This window comes from Cygnus atratus, chromosome 1 (genome assembly GCF_013377495.2).
Source record: "Cygnus atratus isolate AKBS03 ecotype Queensland, Australia chromosome 1, CAtr_DNAZoo_HiC_assembly, whole genome shotgun sequence".
NCBI lineage: Eukaryota > Metazoa > Chordata > Aves > Anseriformes > Anatidae > Cygnus > Cygnus atratus.
In genome coordinates this window covers 113,615,361-113,627,377 of record NC_066362.1, presented here as the reverse complement: position 1 = coordinate 113,627,377, position 12,017 = coordinate 113,615,361, and the positions used below count along the sequence as shown (strand labels likewise).

Sequence of the window (12,017 nt, the reverse complement as noted above, 5' to 3'; positions counted from 1 at the left end):
TCACTTGGCCAGACTATACGTGTGTGTATGTACAATATGATATGAGCATATATATATATATCTTTGTGAAAAACTAACACAGACTGTTTAGAAAGATTTTTTTTTTCCTTCCAACATAACATTTTGTTTCTCTAGCTTATGTGATGCGACCCCTGCTACTTTAACATTCAAGTGCATTAAGTCCTCCTGCTGTTGTTCATCACAGTGTAGCCAGGGGAGCAACTTTTAGGGTGCAAGGGACCAGCAGCCATCTCACCTCCCACCTCCTTGAAAAGCAGGAGCTTTCTGCAGGCTTTCCCAGGAATCAGAAATCTTAAGACCGCCAGCAGTAGGAGTTTTTAGCATGACTGGGCAGGCCAAAGACCTCCCTGTCAGGGAGGCAGGACAGATGCGGTGTTATTGTGGCACCTATCCTGCTTCACAGATGCCCTTTCACACTACCACCAGAGGCAACAGTCTGGGAGCTGGGCACAGGCTATGGAAGGAATGTGCAGGGCAGGTGTAATAACCAGGGAGTTAAAACTGAAGGTGACAGGTTGGTGGTGACCTCTGCGCTCAAACGACATCTGAATAATAGCAATGAAATGGTGCAGATCTCTATCTTATCTCTGCCTGTTGGCCTGCGGGAGGAAGAGGGAGCTGTTTAGTGCTAGTGATTGAATCACCAGTCTTGTGGCACTTGAAGGGATGCTTGAGATCCTGCTCCTAAAATCAAGAGATTAGGGGGTAATCTCAGTCTCCATGAGAAATAATAAAAAGAAAGTGATATTCCAGCACTTGCAGCTGCAGATAAAACTGAATATTAACAGAGTGCACTCTGAGGACTCACAAACCAGGCAAATAAAAGGAATAATAAGTGTAAGCTCACCTTAAAACAAAGAAATGTGACTGCTGATTTTAGGATATCATGTGGCTGCTGCCACTCATGCAAAGTCCTCTTCCAGCAGCTGGGGAGGGCCTGAGCATGTCAGCAGAAGGACGCCCATTGCTCTACCTCTTCTCTCTCTGCCCTCTCCTCTTTGTCCTCCTCTGCTGATGGATCTGTGCTGTTTTGTTGCTCTCATCCCAGTTGAGGTGTGGGCCTGCACATGCAGTGCCCTGGTGAGGGTATGGCGGTGCACCTGGCTCCTACATGCCCCCAGCCTCTGCACCCTTAGCCACGGCCAGCTGGTCCCTTCTACCACGACTGGGGGCTGGGGGCCATATGCTGGGGCCTTCAAGTTCTGCAAGCTACAAGGAAGTGTTTCTGTGAGAGGTGGAGATGCTGTCAGTGGGCATGGCGTCCTACAGGAGCTTGGGGCCTGTTGGTTAGTGGCAAAGCCTGGGACGATCTGCCTGTTGCTGCAGCTGAGGGAAAGTGCAGGATCCCTGGTTCAGGGGTGACAACCGGCTGTGTCTTGGCACCCTGTCCAGGAGCAAATTGGCCCTGGTCCCAGAGGAAGGAAGAGAAGCTCCCTGTGAGTCAGCAAGGTCTAGCTCCTGGTCACGTCCTGGCAGCTGGCACCTGTGACAGAGCTGTCCCTCCATGTCCACACCTGGGACACGAGGGGCCTAAGATCCCTTCCCTCCCTGCCCTCTCCGTTCTCCTGCCACCATGGTATGCTTCCTTGGCTTTTGGCTGAGCATGTGTGTGCCTCTGTTCCACTGCTTGCAGGAGATGTCTCACCAGGCACGGAATGTGTTGTCCCTCCCTGATGTGCATCTGACATGGTGAGTCCTCACCTCTGCCAGCAGGAGAGGCATGCCAAAAAGCAGTAGACATTTAAGCAAACAACCAGCTACTTGTCTTCTCATAAGATGGATGATCACCTTTTTTCTTGGGGGATATTACAACATCTGCTCTGAAACACTGTCACATTGACTTCTCTTCTCTGGTTTGCAGGAAGCGTTATCAGTGGTAAGTGAAGACCAGTCCTTGTTCGAGTGCGCCTACGGATCACCCCACCTTGGAAAGACAGAGATGACAGCCTCCTCCTCCAGTGACTATGGGCAGACGTCAAAGATGAGTCCGCGTGTTCCCCAGCAAGACTGGTTATCACAGCCCCCAGCCAGAGTCACCATCAAGATGGAGTGTAATCCAAACCAGGTTAATGGGTCAAGGTAATAAGGCCAGTGTTACCACAGCTGATGTACTCTTTTCTTGTGATGGGCACAATTCACTTGTCTAAACTTACAAACTGAACACCATTTTAAGTGCCCCAAGACACCAGGCCACCGGCTGCTGTCCCAGAAACCTACAGGTCTCCTGTGCGTTGCAATTCACACCTGCCAACCCCTTTAAGATTGTGGTGCTACAGGCACAGCCTTCTTGAGAGCTTGTGCAATACCTTTCTTTGTTTCTTCTGACTGTGGATAATTTGCAGTATAAACTTGCATTGCAACCTGGGTGAAAGAGCATATATTAAAGTTAGGAAAATGTATCTGTGGTGTGGTTTTGAGCAGTTATATTGATCCATCTAGGGCTGTGGAGTATGTGATTAATACTCAACTGAAGTTGTCAAATACAGTAAACAGGTCTGATGCTTTTGCTTTAAATATAACCAAATAGAGAAACATTGGAAGTAAATTCTTGTAATGTCAGAGGGAGCAAACTATTGATTTTTACTTTTAAATTTGCCATAAACATTGTGCTGAAGAACATAATCATGGAGTTGGATTTTAGAAGAGCTTACGATGAAGAAACACCACCTGTATGGAGGAAAGCAAGGGAGTAGAAAGGAACAAGGAAATAAATTACTCAGCTCAACAGGCAATAGCCATAGCCACAGCATGTCAGTGTTTTCTCAGGACTTTGTTTTTGTGGATGTCTCTGTGAAGGACAATTGTATGGATTAGGCTTAAAGAGTAATGTGATGGCTTTTGTGGATATTGACCGGTATCTCCCCAAAGCATAGGAGCCCTCTGTATGATTTTTGCCATCTGAAAAATCACAATGATGCTTGCTTTTATTTATTTATTTTTTTATTTTTTTTAATTCAAGGAAACTATCCAAGCAAGTGCTTTCCTGTTTAAAATGCCTGACTGTCAGAACAGTTTTCCTTTGGTGTTGCTGAAGGGCAGAGGTTCAGAAGGAGTCAGTTACTCACAATAGTTGGTGATGTGCCAGTGAAGACCATGCTTCACATCGTTCTGTCCCAAACACCTGCCTACTAATCTCATCTCCCAGCATCAGATGTTTAGAGAAACCTCAGCCATGGGCACTGTGGTTATTGTTCACACTTGCTGTGCTAATGTGATGAGCACCACAAGCAGGACAAAGTGGTTTGACAACTTATCACACCTACATTTTTCATAAGAATGAAAATTGGATTTTCATAAGGATGGAAAAGGATTTTTAATAAGGATGGGAATTGTTCTGAAGTCAAATCAGACTTTCCAGTGAATAAGCAAATGTTTGAGATATGTAGAAATAAATGGTGAGCTGAAGTTACAAAAAATCAGGAAAAGTCTTTTAAGCCTGCTTATTCAGAACCACTTTTAGTGATTTTGTTTGTTTGTTCTTTTTTGTGCTAATCAATTACACCAATATAATCATAAATGATGTATTGATCCAAAACTAGTTTCAACTGTTTCTCAAACTACCACCAAATATTTGTTCTGGCATTTTTGCAAGATTACTGGTCACAATTTTTCTTAGTGTAAATTCCACAAAGTACATTAGGGTAGATAATTAGCGTTAATCATTACGGGTAATAATTTGTAGTATTATGCAGAACTAAAGCCAGTTAGACACAAACTCATAGTTTCACATACTCACAGATCTTAAGGAAGGGTCTAGATCATACAGATTCCCTTGAAATTTTTGGTCAATCACATTTTATAAATAATCAACAACAAATTCTGCATTTGTTGTGCTGGAACCCTGAAATACATAACTAGCCTGAATATTGGAGGAACTAGCCTGAATTACAAGTTTGTCACTGTTGTGGTAGTTTAAGTAGAAAGCTGTAGGCAGCAGTGCTGTCTTTTATTAGCCTGGGGAGATACCCAAGCCCAGAGAGGCCCAAAAGTGTCGTTGTGTAGGGATGTGCTGTTGAACATGCAGATGGAAGAACTTTTCTGTTCAGAGCCTCTGCCTCCCTCCCAGGGGCCATGCCTTTGTTGGATAAAAATAGAAGTAACCAAGGCAGGGGGGAACCACAGTGCAGCCACCAGAGCAGAGCACCCCAGCTGCAGGGCTGGAGCCAGGCTCCCCATCCCTCACCTGAACCCTCAGCTCACGTGTTGCTGCCTGCCCGGTGGCATGGCTTTAGCAGGGGAAACAGTAGCTGCATGAAATATTTGTGCATGTGCTCTGCACCGTTACTAGCGAAAGCAATGTCTACCTTTGCAAGGCTGAATGTTGAGGGAATTGTCTTTAAATCATCCTTTTTATACCTGCTACCAGGTCCCATATGTTCTGGAATAATCATGAAGCATGATTTTGAATCATACTTTTCCAGCAGAATTGTTATTTGTTATAGTTACGGTGGCACCCAGAAATTGTCATGACATCTGAAACCCAGTGAAACACTTTTGCACCATACCAGCTGCCTTTGCAGCCTGTGACAAATGAAAAGAAGCAATTTTTTGTACTTTCTCTCTCTCTCTCTCTCTCCCTCTCTCTCAAAAAAGAAAAGTATTAGGGCTACCTACTTCATCATTAGGACTTGCAGTTTAGTGCAAATCAGCTGATCAATGCATGAAGACTAAGTTCCTCATTTTTGTTCAGGCAGCATAACTCATTGCTGCTTAATGTGGCCGTCATTACAAAGTGAACTACTCAGTGGTGACCATTGTTTCCCAACATGAACCAGCATGTGAGCTGGCATAAGGGTTTTATTGCCATAAGAGTCCATGCAAGCTACTGCTCTGAACTACAGAATGTTCTTGATCAGAACACTGGTTTTCTAAAGGGCACATTCTGGTTGAACATATAATGGCAAGAAATTTAATTATTTCTATATTGAATTAAAAATAACCTGCAGCATTTGAAGCAGGTTTTCATTCATTAATCTTGGATTTGACAGCCTGACCTTTGACAGAGCAATGCAGAGTTGGTAACTGTAGAAAACCAGGAAAACTCATGCTTCACAAAACATCATCCTAAAAAAAGGCATTTATAGACTACCAAATATAAGAATAGATTAACAGAAGAAAAAAATAATCATGTGTATATTACATGATTAACACACAAATAAAAATTAAATTACTCTATTTCATCAGAAATATATTATTTCATAAGGCCTAATACATGCATGAAAAAAAAATTATATTTTAATAGAGAAATAATTTTACCAAATAAAAGTTATAAATATATTTTGACAATTAAAAAAATTCATATACATATGTGCATATAATGTGCATAATGCTATTATGCTTTGGGAATCGTAATGTTTCTTGGGATGTGATAGTCCTGCCAGTTGTAGGAAAAAAAAAAAAAAGTGTATCACTCAAGCCTTGCATAAGATGTAAACACTTACCAGCAACATATTATTCCTAAATAATTATATCAAATATTCTAATATAATATTGCTTAGGACTACCAATATTGAAAATGCTCAATGTTCAATGCAATATATAAATATTACAAATATATAAATATTACAAAATATATAAATCTTACAAATCTGAAAACCATTTGTTCCTTCTTCAAGTCCCTCTGGGCCTTTGCAATGTGTATGTTGGTCTTTCATTGGTTTCCTGGCAGATTATCTGCTGTTTGTCACATACATAATATTGGACACAGTTTATATGTGCAGATTAGCAGTGCCCTTCCACTTGCATTTACTTTTCTGAATAAGCCTTCCCCACCCTGCCCATTTGCAGTCCCTGTATTGCTTTCCCTAAATGAAATTGTAATTTCTTAAAAAAAATGTTTTATAAAAATATTAAAAATGAACACAGGTAGTGGCTAGAGAGCTTGGAGCATCTTCTCATTTTTAATAAAACCGCAGCTGCTCACTTTACACCCATTTTTAAAGTCTGGGTTGTCCAAAAGGTGTCTAAAATACCATGGCCATATTGCAGAGCACCAGAGGTGCTACCTCTAGGATCTGCAGAATATCCTCCCTAATTCCCTTTCTATTTAGGAGCTTGTCTGAACAATACCATGCACAGAAGGTGCAAACCAGGGTACCAGACCCCACAAAATGGCAACTAGAGAATGGTTACCTTCATGATTATTTTTTTGCCACCCCCCTCTTACTCCTGTCTGTGTGGGGCTGCTTCCTGGCCATATATTCTGTCATCTGGAACAGGGTATAAAATTTTAGGAGTGTGTTGGACCTCTTACACACCAACAATTTACACTTAACAATTTCTCACTCAAATGAGAAATGTACTCACTCTGATAGGACTCTCCCCAGATATACTTTGGCTGCAATTGCCCTATGTTAAATCTCAAACCATAATGGTCTAAAAACTGGTATCCCTATGAATTCTGAAGAAATGACTTTAGAAAGAAATTAAAGGGTTATTTTCAGTGTGCTGCAGAGGGATTAACTACACAGTTTTCTTTAACAATAACAGTATTTTTCAAACTAAACTCTGCTGCACAGCACCAGAAAGTATAGCCTAAGGGCCTACCTTAAATTAAATAAAGCAAAAAAAGTTGAAATTAAAGACTTCAGTACCTTGCATATACAATGCAGATTGTCACACATAGTATTAAATTCAGTTCCTTCAAATCTGCTATGTTGGTTCAGCCATTATATTTCTTCCAGACACATAAATCTAATGAGAATTTTTGTGCCACCATATAGTCAGTCTTTCACCTGAATGTAATAATATTGTTTCCTGCTATTTAGTGTTCTTTAGTCAGACCAAAAGATTCACCCTGATATAGTAAGGCACTATAATATAAATCTGGAGATTGCCTATATCATGCTGTTACTAACTTTTCTGTTTATTTTTCTTTATATATTTTATCAAATTAAATATAAGCAATTCTATTGCAATGACTGAATGCAACTCATTATGCATTTAGCATGAAATTCACCTCTGTGGAAATGCTCTAATGAGGCCGAGGGTAGAGCATTTAAGTCTGTGAATTATTCAGTGTGCTGTGATCACCCTCACCCATATATTCCCACTCATGGACATGGACATGCGTGGGAATATACAAAGGTAGCTTGGAAGATCTACATTTACTGGTAGGTAATCTTTCTTTTTAAGGGAGGCTGAGGTGGAACATAGGGTCTTATTCAGGTCTTAGATAAATTTTACTTGCCAGGAGCAGTGTAATAATTTCACTGAAAATGCATTATGAATGTTAGCTGCAGTGAAAGCACAGCAAAAGTTCTCTAACATCAGCTTGGCTGATACAGAAGTTTTAAAGAAATGCCAGAAATAATCAGTTGTCATTAAGATTTAATCATGTGCAAAATGCTGTTTTAAGTGCTACCAACTGTACCTTAAAAACCATTTGAAAATGAAATTATCACTTAATATATCTTTTATGCTGGCTCTTTTGGGAAATACCATTTTTCTTTGCATGTTTCTGTTCTATATTTTCATCAAAGAGCCTCTGTGCTGGCTGGATTGAGTGCATATGACATGCAGAAGGACTTTCAGAGTCCAGAGGAGCCTCTTGTTTTTTTGTTCCCCTCCTGCTCCCCTTAATGTAAGCTCTACTCAATGTAGCTATTTTATGCTTTACAAACAAGCAAATTAGAATGGGTTGCACTTGAGGTACCTTGTGTAGTCTAGCCACATGCCTGCTAATTTGCTCAACCATGAAAGAGGTTGCATTTATCCATATGGAGCTCTGTACTGCCACCACAACAGGACTGTCCTGCTCCCAGGATGCAGGCTGGCGTGCTTTAAGCTAGGTGAGGCACCTCTGTATTATGCTCCAGTCTGTGGGATGATGCTGGTGGATCTAGTTAGAGCATTTCCACACCTTCTGCACATCCAACACATTGAGAAACTGGGCTGATCTGCAGCAGTTACTCTGACATCACTTGCTTTTCAAGGGCATGGCTTTTTCCATCACTGGAGCACAACCTAGCTGAGGCTTAGTATCATCCCTCCTACATCTGGTGGCATACCACCGGCATGCAGCCCTGGTATTCTTGGTAAACCTCAGCTCAGACTAAACAACAAGCGTGGTCCAAGACTCGTGACAGTCAATGGGATTCTCTCCTCTGGCTCCAACAGGGCTTGAGTCAGCCCCTATGTCAGTCCACAGCAAAGCTGGGAGATCTGTCTTAAGAGGATGATTTTCCTCTTGCACTTATTGGAGCTGCCTATATAAAGTAGCATTAATCTTGGGTAACAATCTTTTTTTCCCACTGATTGGGTGGTTGGTGGAGTGGCTGCCTACCAGGCTGGAAAAACTACAAATTTAGGATCTCCTTCATGCAGGGCTTTATGTGTGATTACTTCCAAGAAGTACCTCTTCACTCTGAAAATCCACCGGTTTAACATTGGTGTGTGTGTGTGTGTGTTTGTGTGTGCAGGGTTTGGCTCTGTTCTGGAAACAAACGTAGACAAGGAGAAAAATAAACCATCTCTCCAACTCACCACTACTGTAGCTACTTTTTAGCAGCTTTTTTGGGACTGGCAGGTGCTGGCTAAGAAGCTTTCCACCCTGGGGTGATGTGCTCATTCTTAATTGGCATGGTTACATTTTGGATTAACCACTGATGCTTAAATTGTGTGCTCAAACTTAGGAGGTTAAGACAGAGATGAGGATAACCAAAATTTCAAAAGTGCTAAGCAACCAAATGCTCTCATCTGGGTAGTGAAATAAAAAATTAATCTTCAAACATTGACATCAGACCCCACAAGAGTTAAAAATCACCATCATTATTTCTGACTGTTCCTATCATTATACTGCTTTATTTCCAGTACAATATTTGCTGCATTTAGAGCATTTAGAAATGGTGGTTGTGGTGCTCCCCCATGCTGGCATAGCACAGGCACTGACAGTAGGTAGGACGTCTCTAAACCAGTGCATTTGGAAATAAGTCTCCTCCTCACCCCCTTCATTAGTAAGTGTTTTATTTTGATCAGGGTAGGATCGATGAGGGTGCTCAGTATTTGGAGCTTGGGAACAACATTTTAAAAACAAAACAGAATGTGAGTAAGAAAAAGAGAGTTGGCTAATCTTCTTTGACTTTACATTTCGCACCCATCAGCCTCACAGCCCAATAATACTAATCACGAAAATCAGCAGACATTCCACAGACACAGGGGATTATGGTTTCTGTGCAAGATGTCACTTCTGTTTATGCCTAGTGTGCTTTACTTCGCTAACTTTCAATACGATCCCTGCCCACAAAAGAAGGCACACGCGGTTTGGGAAGGGCCTTGTCTCCCTGTATTTCATATTTTATGAAACCACAAATACAACAGTCTTACAAGCTCTTGAAATGAAATACAATTTGAGAAATGTAATCCATTACCATTATAATAGAATTTCTATAAAAATAATAAAAGAAAAACAAGAGAAAATAGGTCCTGAAAGTTATAGGCCAACTGGGAAGTCATTGTGGCTTTGGCTGAGCTATCACCATATCAGACTTCAGCATTCTCCCAGGCAGCAATCTAATTGTAAATTATGTATATACAGAACATCATTTCTTAGCTTTGACTTTTAGTGACCCCATTCTCTTCTTTCCCTTTCTTCACTCCAACCTCACACATAAGAAATATTGAAGTGTTTGCACTAATGGAGAAATGACAACGTGCAGTCAAACTTAAACCAGCTGTTTCCCCACGCTGTGAACACAAAGAGCCAGGCTGGCAATATTTATAGCTTGACTGGCCTCTAGTGAGCCAGACGCTGACTGCCTTAATTTGCCATGATGGCCTAAAGGCTTGAAGCAGCTGTGGATTGCAAGATAGCCGGGAAAGTTAAGCAATAAATAAATAAATAAATAAATAGAAAAGATTGCTTCAATTTGCAAAAGTTATTATTTGATTGAAAATGAACTGCTGTTGCATATACAGCTCAATAAACAAGCATCTTTTGTTTTGCTTACAGAAAGCCAACGAAATGCATGTGTTGGCATGTGGCGTTTACTTTCTCCTTTTGTTGAAGGAAGTAACGAGGCACTCTACGTGTCACATTGTGACATCCTTTAGCTACCCCGGCCTTGCCCTGTGCAAGACAAAGCTCCTACAGAGCCTGGGCAGCCCCCACCACAATGCTATCGACCCTCCTTTGGATGCTGCAGTGGGGTGTTAGTGTGGGGCCGTCCCAAGTCCAGGTTTGTTGGGGCTATTGAAGACCAGTTTGGCTGCCCCTGCACAGCCCCACATGGAGCAGTTCACCTCTATGTTTGTGTTGCCCCATGAGGACTTCAGTTTTCATTTATTTCTTTTGTCTTCTCGGGCTTGCTTTTGACACTCGCCTTCTAGCAAAGTTGAGCAGACTGTCACTGCGGCTTCAGCTTCAGCTTTAGCCAACTTTAGGCAGCAGTGCTGATCCCGAGGGGCTTGCTTCCCTTCCACCCTGGCCTTTCCTCTGGGTGAGCATCGCCTATTACACAGCCACCCCAGGTGGGTGTGGGAGTGACTCAGGACATAGCTAGGCACTGAGTTACTTATCCACCCACCCTCCTACCCACCCATTTACTTACTTATTTGTGTATTTGCTGGGGAAGCAGCTCCCCAGCCAGGTTTGCTAAACAGTTGCATGAGGGCTTGTGTGTGCACCCCAGGGATGCTTTGGCCTACGTGCATTTTTTGGCATTTTAATATCTCTGTTATGCCATAGTCCTCTGTAGGGAATTTTGGGCTGCTTTCACACGAAGATTTGGCAGAGAAAATAAAAAACTATGCTTTCCTTTCAGCAGGGTGGCTGTGGTGGTTCACACATAGCAAGTTTAAGGGCAGGTGCCTGCAGAGTGCCTGCTATGCTTGCAGGGTTTGGCAGTGTGTACATGGCCAGGCAGCTGCATCAAGATGCAGCAGTTGATTGGGCATGGTGGAAGCCAGAAGCAAGCACTGGGGCCTCTGATATTACCGCTGACAGCACTTTTCAGTCTCACTTTGCATCCATGGGGTTGGTGTCAGAGAAGCAGCCCCTGGGGCTCTGCAGAGCTGCTGGTGCAGCCACCCTCCTGCTTCAGCAGCTGAGGAGTGCAGGGTCCTCCTCACTCTTGGATTGTCCCTAGTGATTGCTGCCAAAGGAGAATCCGAAGAGGAATCCAAAGAGGGGTCCTCTTTGTATGTTGCTGTGATGGCAGGTCTCAGCAGATGTGAATTCCCCTGATTCACAAAGGCGAAGTGGGTGCGTAGAAGGGCAGGGAGGAGAGTTTAGGGCTGCAGATGTGTAACTCTTTGATTTGATAGTGTGGACTAAAGTGTGACATGTGGGCTTTAAGAAACAATGATTTACTTCAAAATTAGAAGTCTCAGGGAAGTTTTGTTTTTCTTTTTGTGGGCCATTTTTTCAGTGATAACCCACTTTTGGGGAAAACACTTACCAATTTCACTACAACTTGAGCAGTTGCAGTGAGTGGAGGCGAGCCTGAGCTTACTTTGCAATATGTTTAATACGAGCTGACATTCATGTAATACCATTTTGGCTGAGTATAAATTTACATATGTAGGCCTTAATTCTGCGAGGGAGCTGGCTCTGTACAGCTCTCCCTGTTGTATGTAAGGATGGGGTGGGGACACCTCAGCCCTGCTGGGGCTGTTCCCCTCTTTCTCAGGTTGTTGGCATTACAAAATGGGAGAGGAGAGGCAAGGAGAGGGATCTGTATCCTGCAGGACAGTGTCAGGGTTTGTCTGCCAGAGCCTCGCAGAAGAAAAGTTCGTGGTAGTTCAGCGTCTCCCCTGCCCTGACCAGCAACAGGCTGGTAGGAGGACCACACATGGAAATCTCTTTGAAGGTATTCTGTTACATCTCTACTGTCCTGAGACCACTTTTCTGTAAGTAACTCTGTAAGGAAGTTATCCAAACTGTGGTTATTAAATTAACTTAGAAAGACACTGTACAGATATTCAGAGAACACAAATCTTCTCTTTTATTTTCCTCTGAAATTCAGAAGTACTAAACTACAGGGATTTACGTTATAGGA

The 12,017-nt window shown here is 42.4% G+C and overlaps 1 protein-coding gene across 1 annotated transcript in view; it reads left to right on the top strand.

Annotated features, from left to right (window-relative positions):
• Positions 1-12,017, top strand: part of ERG (ETS transcription factor ERG) — a 147,672-nt gene that overhangs the window by 110,907 nt on the left and 24,748 nt on the right. Inside the window, 1 exon segment of the mRNA XM_050711654.1 lies at positions 1,883-2,100. Coding sequence (XP_050567611.1) covers positions 1,883-2,100 — 218 coding nt within the window.